The 10,992-nt window shown below is 49.1% G+C and overlaps 1 protein-coding gene across 1 annotated transcript; it reads right to left on the reverse strand.

Moving 5' to 3' along the window:
• Positions 1-1,382: 1,382 nt before the first annotated feature.
• LOC144713542 (uncharacterized) lies at positions 1,383-3,365 on the reverse strand. Its single transcript, XM_078588134.1, has one exon. It carries the CDS (start codon positions 3,323-3,325, stop codon positions 1,493-1,495), a length of 1,833 nt encoding a protein of 610 aa, XP_078444260.1. The 5' UTR covers positions 3,326-3,365; the 3' UTR covers positions 1,383-1,492.
• Positions 3,366-10,992: the final 7,627 nt, after the last annotated feature.

Here is a 10,992-nt window from a genome sequence, read left to right on the forward strand (position 1 = left end):
AGGCTCTGCAAGAACCTTATCGTGATGTAGTATTATTTTTTGAATCAGAACCATGTGCAACCTCTGGGTGAAAGTCCGCACTTTAACCCCATTCTTCTGCTATCATGTTTTACTTTATTTTAATATCTTTTCAATTGCCATTTCCTTTGAAGAAAGCGTAGTATAGGTTGAGTGAGTTAGAATTGATAACCCTGAACTTACTGGATTTGTTCCTCGAAGATAGAGAAGTAATGAGAGGTCGCCTTCTAGTCTAGAGAGAGAGGGAGGTAGGGACCTCAGTACTATTTCAACTCATTTCTCGACTGCCCTCATTATGGGGGAGCTACCCTATTTTGAAGGAAGTAGAGTGAAAAATGACTCAAATACCCACGGTACATAAAAATGACAAAAATATCCAAGACATGATTTGAATCTAGCAAAACTACTAAATTCATATCATGGACAGGAAAGACTAGACTGAACAGCTACTCCTTAAGTCAATCCGTTCATAGGGTTTGTTTTGGTCACGACCGTCACCCGTCCAAGTTCATCGTCATCACCATTATGTCATCAGTCCTGTTCCTTTGTACATCCATATCAAAGAAACAATATAAGAGTGTGACATAGAGAGAGTAAGATGGTTTTAAATGGCTTGATAGTACCAATAAATTCGTTCTATGAGGATACCTCTCCTTAGTAGAGCTCCACGACATTGTTAGGTATAGTGCAAGGATGCGGATGGGATGGTTATTTCATCCGTGAATGAAAAAATCATCCTATCCGAGAGTTTGAAAAAATGACAGAGCGTAGATTCGTCCGCCGGTCTCCAGATGGGATTATTTTTTGTCCATGGACAAAATAACCGTCCCGTCCGGGGCCTTAGACGGCATCGGATGGTTTCTGTGTCCCGTGGGAGTCAAGTTAGAGCCTGAGATCTCCAGCAGGGTAAAACACGTGGTGTGCCACATGTCAAATTCTGAGTGGCCTAATGCTGACACATAGTCGGAGTACACATTGCTTCATTCCAGCCGTCGGATGGGACTAGAATGTCTTGGACGGGAGTGTTTTCGGACGGGACGGGAAAATTCGGATGAACCTCTAAAAAATGGGATGTAGAACAGGACGATCTTCATCCCGTCCTGTCATTCGTCCCAGTCCTGGACAATTTGGCACTATACTGTTAGCTGTAGGTTTGTGGGATGGATGAAGAATTACATTTTTGGATGGACATGACAGGACTGAACTTCCACTTTTACCGTGACGTTGACATCTAAATTGTCAAATGCAATACAAAATCTAATTTTTAGAACACTATTATTCCCACCCAATTATTGAATTCCTTTTCCCATGACAGAAATGGAGCAACCCAGTTATCGTCCACAAACCTACTCCACAACAACCACTAAACGATAAAACGGTAAGTCTTAAAACATGTAAAATTCCACGGGTGCGCGGCTATTCCCCGATTATTCACTATCCCTTAACGATTATCCATCCCCGCGCAGTCACGGCATCAGCCATTCCGCGCAACCCAGATAATATCGTTCTCAAAAATCCAATGGCAGACCTCGATCTTCCCGGGGGCCGGCCCCAGAGCAAGGAAAGCGGCATGCCCGGCGCTCCACTGAGAGGTATCCAGGTGACATATCGCGACTCCGCGGTTCACCGTCTCGCCGTCGGCTCTCTCCTTGAGCTCAACGTCGTACACGGCCACCTTGGGTACGGCGTGGCAGAAGTAAACCAGATAAGGGAAAAGGCTTTGGTGGCAAGACACCGCGGCGGTGTCTCCGCCGCCCCTCCGCGGCGTCGCCTTCCCCACGACAAGAGTCTTCCCCGACCCCGCCGTGCTCTCCGTCGTCGACGCCGCCGCGGACTTCCCCAGCACGGTCGCCGCGAACTCCGCCATCGCCTCCAGCGACGTCACACACCGCTTCTTCTCGTCCTTCACCGCAGGGCGCTCGCAGTCCGCCAAGGTCTTGGCCATGGCCGCGCGCAGGCCGCCGGCGCCGAGCAAGCCCACGAGCTCCCCCAGCCGCGCCGTCTCGAAGGGCAGCCTGTCGGCGATACCGCGCGGGAGGAAAGACCGCGGCGGCATCTTGTCGCGGATATCCGGAATGGGAATTCGCTTCCCCTCGGCGATGTCCGCGCGCCGGAAGAACTTCCCCGCCTCCACGCCCCCGGCCATGGCGGCCGAGCTCCGCGAGCTGTTCACGTAGGAAGAGAAGGTCCCCGGCCCGCCCAAGTATTCCTTAAACGACGTCTCGTTCCCCACGTAAGTCCCAAAACGAGCATCCTGGTTGTACTCGACGAACTCGTTCTTGGACGAAAACGTGGAGTTTCCGTAGACGGAGAAGTCCTCGTTGGGTGCGTTGTTCCCCTTTCCGTAGGAGAGGAAGCTGCTGGCGGACTGGCTAGCTCCCACACCGTAGGATCCGAACTCGCGGATGGCGCCGTTGCCGTTCTCGTCGTAGGCTTTGAAATCGTTTCGTGCGATGTTTCCGGAGTCGCCGTAGCTGCTGAACCTGCCGATAGCTCCATTGCCGCCGGCGTCGTAGGCCTTGAACCCGTTTGTGAGGACGTTGGAGCTGACAGAATAGCCCGTGAACGTCGTGGACATGGCGTTGGCGTCCTTCCCGTAACCTTTGAAGTCGTTCCTTACTACGTTGGACTCCTCCGAGTAGGAAGTGAAGGAGTCGATGACGCCGCTGCTATCGGCGCCGTAGGCGGCGAAGTCGTGGCCTTGAACGTTGCTGCTTTTGCCGTAGCTTGTGAACGTCCCGCCACCGGCATTGCTGTTTTCGTCGTAGCGGGCGAAGCCTGAGCCGCCCACATTGCTGGAGAGGGCGTAGTTTATGAAGCGTTCTGACCCCGAGCCGTCCTTGCCGTAACGGAGAAAGGTGTCCCGGGCGACGTTCGAGTCGACGGAGTAGTTCCTGAAGTCATCGTTCCCGAAGACGGTGCCTTTCTGGTACCGCCGGAAGTCATTGTTGTTGTAGCTCTCGAAGTCGGCGTCACCTGAGATGTCACTGGTGACGTTCGCCGGCGATTTGAGGTCGCAGAAGAGGTTTGCCGCGGCGCAGAAGGAGAGGAGGTGGGTGGGAAGAGAGCCGTCGGCGATGTAGCGGGAGAAGGCGGCGGCCTGGGCGGCGCTGAGCGGGGAGGCTTTGTTAAGGAGAATGGCTGGGATTTCCTCCGAGGGGAAGAGCCGCTTCCATTGGCGGAGCAAGCTCGCTCTGGGGGAGAAAGGGTTGTCTCCTCCGGCGGTAGAAGGGCACAGAAGAGGAAGCAAGAGGAGGAGTTTCGAGAGGAAGACGAAACGAGAGCGAGAAGCCATTGGACTTCTCATTTCTGGAAGAGAAAGCTGGGCTTGCTTGCGCTGTCGGCAGCCATAGTGGCACCTAAATAGCGGGAGACGATTCCTTCACACTGGCTGGCACATGGAGCTTTTGTCCTCCATTAGATGTAGTCTCCTATCTTGCTTACATCTGTCAAAGTTCAAGTCATCGCCTCGATGGTGCAACCAATGCACCGAAGAGCTGTCCTCCCACGATTGGAGCGTGAATTATCCGCCATTGACAGTGAAGATAGTGAATCAATCAAGAGCTGAATATTTACCTGCAGATTTCAGGTTGAGCTAGAAGAGCTCTATTGGGTAAAAAAACGATGGATCTTGAAGAACAAAAGTAGGTGCCATTAGACGGCTCCAGCACGTCAGTGGCTCCCTCTGTGGCTCCCACTTTCCACTATGGTTTAGGAACGACCCTAAGATGTTTTATCCTTTCTTGGATACGAACCATAATGCCCCATTATTGCCTTAACCCTTAATATCAATCATGAAAAGGATGATAATATCTTTGGTCGGGGTAAGTCAACAAGGTCAACATCCAGCAAAAATTGATGGGAGCATTGATTGGATGCCACATGCGGCTAAAAGTAGGTAAGCTGTGGAGTTTTCTTTCAAAATTAGCATTAAACATGTCCTCGTTTGGGTTTGTTCTGATTAGTCTAACAGAACTTGGCTAAGTTTCTTCTGACTTTCCAACACTTTCCTGAATTTCCATTTCTGCCTTTTGCAGAACTCAGAATCTGACTTGATTCACCTTTTCTCTTATTCTTGTTGCTTCAGTCAAACTAGAAATCACACATTTTGTCGTTGAAGGAGTGTTGAACAGCAAACTAAATAGAGAAAGATACAGTCTTGGCAGGAACCCTCCAGAAACCAGAGTGAGACCTATAGATGTTCATGAATAGAGAAGCATAAGGGCAGCAGAGAAGAGAATCAAAAAACTTATTCTATCGTATAAAAGCCCTAATTTTATAGAGTCTTTGGTAAAAGTTGGTAGGGGTACATACAGAATTACATAAACTTTAGGGTAAAATGTAAAATAAAGGGAACAATGCAATCTTCACTAATTTGTCTCCCTTAACTCTCCCAATCAAGCTGGAGGAGGATGTTATTCATCATTCCGTCAAGATATGAACAGTATGGTGTTCTGACTTGACATAAGATGTGCTTAGAAAGCCGCTCTCCAATTTTTCGTAGACGAATAGTCGACCTAATTCCGCTTGCTTGGTTCTATCACTCTGGACTAGGCGGGATTCCTTTAAACCCCCATAGCTGACTAATTGTTACAGAATAGCTTGATGGGAGTTTCAAATGGAATCTTAAAATCTTCTAGGATGGATCTGAGCCATAGTGCTTCACATATGATATGGGACTTTGCTCTGAATTCTGAATCCCCAGTGGATCATAGAACACCAAGTTCATTACTCCTCCAAGAGATAAGGTTTCCTCCCAAAAATGAACAATACCATGTAGTGGATCCTAAATCTATGATGTCCCCCACTTAATCAGCATTAGTATACATTTTAAATGTGGAGATACCTATATAAATTTCAAGGTATATATTTGTATTTGTTCTTAAAATTTATCCCATATCTTGGTGCCCCCTCCACGTATCTGAGAATGTGAAGAACCACCCGTCATGTATCTCATGTGGATTTTGCATGAATTCACCGGCCTAAGGATTATATGACTTTGTGTGCGAAAAAAAACCAGTACTCATACTATACATCCATACATGCCACTGTTACCCAATGAGTGATCTTCCCCTCTCACTAGTTTCATATTGGGGTCTACTAGTGTGGGTGCAAATTTACAACCAATCATCTATGTTTAATTTACAAATCCAGTATATTTTAGCTGTCATAATACTTGCTATATCTCCCTCAAAGTTAAACACTTCTGTCCTCAAAAATATCGGAGTCTATATTATTTATATATCATGAAATTTTTTTCAAGTTATTCTATTCAATTTTTCTAATTATTTTTTATGACGTCAATTTGAAACATGTTGTCTGCACAAACTAACAGATCCATTATGGCGGACATATGTTTTATAAACAAAATTTGTTCACTGATACTCTATTATGTGACGTTAGACGTTACCTATGATGAATTTATTCCCTTATAATCTGCCATAAATTTTTGAGTCATAATATAATTTTTTGATTTTTAAAATATTTTATTCATAGAGATGTGATCTTTCTAAATCAAAAAATATATTTTTATTTTAATTTAATTTAAATATTTAATTTAAATATTTAATTTAAATAATTCATATAAAATATTTCATTTTATATGAATTATTAATTAAATTTTGTATTTTATTTTTGCCTTCACATGTGTCATCGTTCAATTCATAAAATGGCAACAAATCAATTATTGCAGTTAATGATCGGAGACAGCCCATCATTAAACCTCAGTAGATTATTAGTGTAAACCATTCATTAAAAGCAAAACCATTATGGCATTGCAATTCGTGATGACATAAGGGCAATTAATACTAAATTCTCCCACTTCATATTTTTGCAATCTGAATTTAAAATTCATTATATTATAACTTATCTGGTGGCAATGTCGTCAACGCACCGCCATCGGGCGCGCCTCCACCGTCTCCTGAGACACCCCGCATCATGACTCGCTGTCAACGCCAACTGGAGAACCATCCTGATGGTGACCACGTCAACCCACCGGCATCGGACGCTTCTCCACTAACACCTGGGATGTCCCACATCATGACACAACACCAACGACAACTACAGAACCGCCCATTGATGCGATAAGTTGACACGCCGCATCATCTTTGACGGTTAGTTTATTTCTTATTTTCTCTTTCCGCCAAGGCCTATATGTAGGCCAATATTGCAGGAAACACGTGGTGAATCATTTTTCAAGAATTGAAGTTTTCCTTCCTCTTGAAGAATTTGCCCTAATTCTCCTCTGTTCCGCTCCGTCGCTGCCGCCACCCACACAGACCACTGCCGCCCGCGCACTTGGCTACCACCCTGTGTCCGGCTGCCCGCGTTCCGCACCCTCAGTTGCCCGCGCCCTAGGCCGCCACCCTACGCCCCGGCCGCCCGCGCCTGCACCCTCGGCTCCCCTCAGCCTTGGCGACTGGCCTATGCCTCGGCGACCCGTGCCCCTGACCCCCCCCCCCCCCCCCCCACCGCGCCCTTGGCTGCCCGCCCCCTTGGCAACCACCTTGCGCCTTGACCGCCCACGCCCGCCGTGCGTTTTGCCTCCCACGCACACCACGTGATGGGGGACCATCGCATCAACACCAACACAAGACGAGCTCTGCCACACCGAGCAGCTCGTGCCGATGCCCCTGACCTTGGATTCAAGTATCCTACATGACGACTCATGTAATTTTCTTCATTATTTGGTTTTAGCTTGTGATTTTCTGAACAATTGGATTGGGCCGCTATCTTGGGCCTCATCCGTTATTTCCCTTTTCTCGTCAACGTAATACTTGTAAAGAGGAGGACCTCGTCTTGTGATGGTTTCCTCCTCCACAAACGGCCACTTGGCACCCATCCTCCCTATATTAGGGCATGGCATTCCCAAGAGATGGACAGGCTTGAGAAATTTGAAATCTGAATTGTTCGAATCTTCATTTTTTTCATTCTTCAGAGAGATAGTTAGATCAACGTAGAAGTAGGATCGTGAATATTGTGTCTTCATCGACGGGCTGTTACCATGTCGAGATCACTCCGTGTTACGTCCGCTCGACAATAGCTCAAAGCCCTCTGCTTCTTGGAGGAACCGTTTCAAGAATCGGTCTTCTTGGTGGTTATTCATCAAGAACCACGAAAGACGACCCCAAAAATTTGATCTCCAGTGTTTCGTCTTCGCCCAACTGTGCTGACGCGCCGCCGCCCATCGTCGCCCGCCGCCGCCTGTCACCGGCCACCGTCTGCACCGACCGCGCGCCCCCTCGGCCGCGCACAGTCCTGCCGCGCCCCCCGCGTTGACCGCGCTGCCGCGCTCAACCCTGCCGCGCGCCCGCGCTGATTGCCCCAACCCCGCCCGCCCACAGTCCTGCTCGTGCGCCAGTCTGGCCGCGCCCCGCGCTGATCGTGCCACCCCGCGGCCACGCACTGCCCTATTGTGCGCCCGCGCTGACCGCGCCACCCCTCGGTCGCGCACAGCCCGGCCCGCACACCCGCATTGGCCACGCCACCCCTCGACCAAGTGCAGCCCTGCCCACACCAGGTGCCGATCGCGGCACACTTAAGCCACACCCTACCTGGCCCGTGTGCCCACGCTGACCAATGTCCTCACGGTGCTTTTCACGTGACGTTCTGCTACGCCAAGTGCTGATCACGCATAGCCCTGCCATACGCTCGCTACAACTCGCTTCGCCACAACGATCGGCCCTCGAGGCGTTTCATTGGGATGAGTAATCCGGGTTCTATCACCCGCTTCCCCACTTCTTTCAGTATCATTACTTCTTGTAGTGCCGTCGTCCACTATCATTTTCCTCTGCCGACTTTTTGCTAATATTGTTGAATAGGATAGCTACCATTGTCGAGAGCTAGGGCATTCTTGAGATAGACGATTAAATTATTGATATTAAAGGTGCAACTCCGACGGGCCGTAAAATGCCTCTCTCATCGTAGTCATTTTAGTACATTCTTTGGGTCATCTAGAGTCTGCCCAGACCTACCCACCTCTTCGAGGACTTGCTGTATTGTTCACCTTAGATGGTCCGTCCTTATCGCTCGCTAGAGTTTCTTACATTGCATAATTCATTGTCATTAATATTTTCTTTCACGCTTTACTATGACGTAATACGTGGCATCGATCCCGGCTATCATCGTATTACTTCATTGCGTGCCCGACCGCCCGCGTCTGCCGCACGCTCACCCACCCGCGTCTGGCGTGCGCCCGACCACCCGCGCCCACCACGCGCCTTGCCTCTCGCGCCCCCGATCAACCGTGCCCACCGCACCCTTGGCCGCCCGCCCCCTTGGCAATTGCCCTACACCCCGACCCCCTGCACCGTCGCGCGTTTAGTCGCCCACGCCCGTCGTGTGGTCAGCCGCCCGCGCCCGCCGCGCCCTGGCTGCCTGTGGCCGTCGTGCCCTCGACCGCCCACGTGCGCCTGTCGTGCCCCTGGTCGCTCTTGTAGACACTTGTCGTCGCGCATATTGTTTAGGGTTTGTGACACTGCCCTGAACCCCAGAATGGGCCGACTCCCCCCTTGACCCCAAGCAAACTGACTGCGTAGTTGGATCCGCGACACCTTGTCAAGCACACGTCAATCGCCGGCGTCAATGATGCGTCAAGAATCTCTCGCATTGCCACAACGCACTACTCTAGTGCTGAGGTACTCTCCGCACTCTTTGGTGATCGTGCTCTTCATCTAGTATTCTTCGAGTGTTTATCCACCGCCGTCGGATTTGATCTGGATTTTGAATCTTCAAGTGACTAGTTTAATATGCCTTTGAATCTTTTAGCGGTCACCGTCCAGATATATTGAACGTGTTGCTTTGTTTTCACCATGGTGGTTGAGGATAGTACTCCCGGTCTTGACGAGGAAAGGGGCTGCACCACCATTATTTTCATCGAATTCAAATTCTCGGACTCGATCGTATGATTTGCGGTCTGTTTTATCCTAGCCCTCCTCTAGTTGTCCTATTACCCAGCTCCCATCGTCCTCCTGCATCATATCACCCTTAGTCATCCGGCATCATTATCTCTTGTTTGACTTGGCAAAAATGGATGTGCATAATGATCTGTCACAGAAAACATGGTGCCACAAGTACATGTGGAGCCGATGTATCCTTCATTAATTGGATATGTAAGAGAGTCAATGCACACACATCACACGCCCTCTCCATTTAATGTAACTAGCAAGAGTGTATGAAGCTGACATAGCAAATGCGATGCTTGGAGTGTGCGCAGTCTAACCTGTCGTCCACTGATTTCAACGTTGAGGCGCGGCAAGTAGGGCTATCAGGCGAGGATGAGTTCCTCTCTAGCGCTCCATGCAATCTGCCACTCCTTAGCCCTCCATCAATAGTGTGCGACACGTGTTAAGAGCCAGCCAAGGCATTCAATGTGATAGCATACACGAGCTGTCAAAGGGAGTTCCTAACGAGTAAGAAAAAGGAGGTAGGAATTCATGTGTACCGCATGGTTGGCAACGGCATCTCCTGTCTGATTTCCTTGCGCAACTGGTGACAAACACTAGTTGTGCAAGGGTGGCACCACATAATGTCCTGCCATACATGCCAAGCCGCCATTATGAGCATTTACATGCACGAAGCATGTCAACTTATACTTGTGAGTCCGATTCTATGACGATATTGTGAAGGTTTTGTTCCTCATAAAGGAATAAACCATCAAGCATCACCAGATCCTCGACTACTGTATTAGTTTGTACCCCATAAAAGAGGAGAAGCGAAGAGAATACTCCATGAATGATCACGAGGATGCCCCCTCCCTTGATGGCCCCAGGTTCCTTTGGTCGCACCATCCACATTCACTTTGAGGATGACGATTGGCACCGTAGACGATCATTCGTGCTAGCAAGAGTGTATGAAGCTGACATAGCAAATGCGATGCTTGGAGTGTGCGCAGTCTAACCTGTCGCCCACTGATTTCAACGTTGAGGCGCGCAAGTAGGGCTATCAGGCGAGGGGATGAGTTCCCCTCTCTAGCGCTCCATGCAATCTGCCACTCCCTTAGCCCCTCCATCAATAGTGTGCGCCACGTGTTAAGAGCCAGCAAGCCAAGGCATGCAATGTGGTAGCATACACGAGCTGTCAAAGGGAGGTCCTAACGAGTAAGAAAAAAGGAGGTAGGAATTCATGTGTGTACCGCATGGTTGGCAACGGCATCTCCTGTCTGATTTCCTTGCGCAACTGGTGACAAACACTAGTTGTGCAAGGGTGGCACCACATAATGTCCTGCCATACATGCCAAGCCGCCATTATGAGCATTTACATGCACGAAGCATGTCAACTAATACTTGTGAGTCCGATTCTATGACGATATTGTGAAGGTTTTGTTCCTAATAAAGGAATAAACCATCAAGCATCACCAGATCATCGACTCATGTATTAGTTTGTACCCCATAACAGAGGAGAAGCGCAGAGCATACTCCATGAATGATCACGTAGGATGCCCCCTCCCCTTGATGGCCCCAGGTTCCTTTGGTCGCACCATCCACATTCACTTTGAGGATGACGATTGGCACTGGTAGACGATCATTCGTGCTAGCAAGAGTGTATGAAGCTGACATAGCAAATGCGATGCTTGGAGTGTGCGCAGTCTAACCTGTCGCCCACTGATTTCAACGTTGAGGCGCGCAAGTAGGGCTATCAGGCGGGGATGAGTTCCCCTCTCTAGCGCTCCATGCAATCTGCCACTCCTTAGCCCTCCATCAATAGTGTGCGACACGTGTTAAGAGCCAGCAAGCCAAGGCATTCAATGTGATAGCATACACGAGCTGTCAAAGGGAGTTCCTAACGAGTAAGAAAAAGGAGGTAGGAATTCATGTGTGTACCGCATGGTTGGCAACGGCATCTCTGTCTGATTTCTTGCGCAACTGGTGACAAACACTAGTTGTGCAAGGGTGGCACCACATAATGTCCTGCCATACATGCGAAGCCGCCATTATGAGCATTTACATGCACGAAGCATGTCAACTTATACTTGTG

This window comes from Wolffia australiana, chromosome 16, assembly GCF_029677425.1.
Source record: "Wolffia australiana isolate 7733 chromosome 16, ASM2967742v1".
NCBI lineage: Eukaryota > Viridiplantae > Streptophyta > Magnoliopsida > Alismatales > Araceae > Wolffia > Wolffia australiana.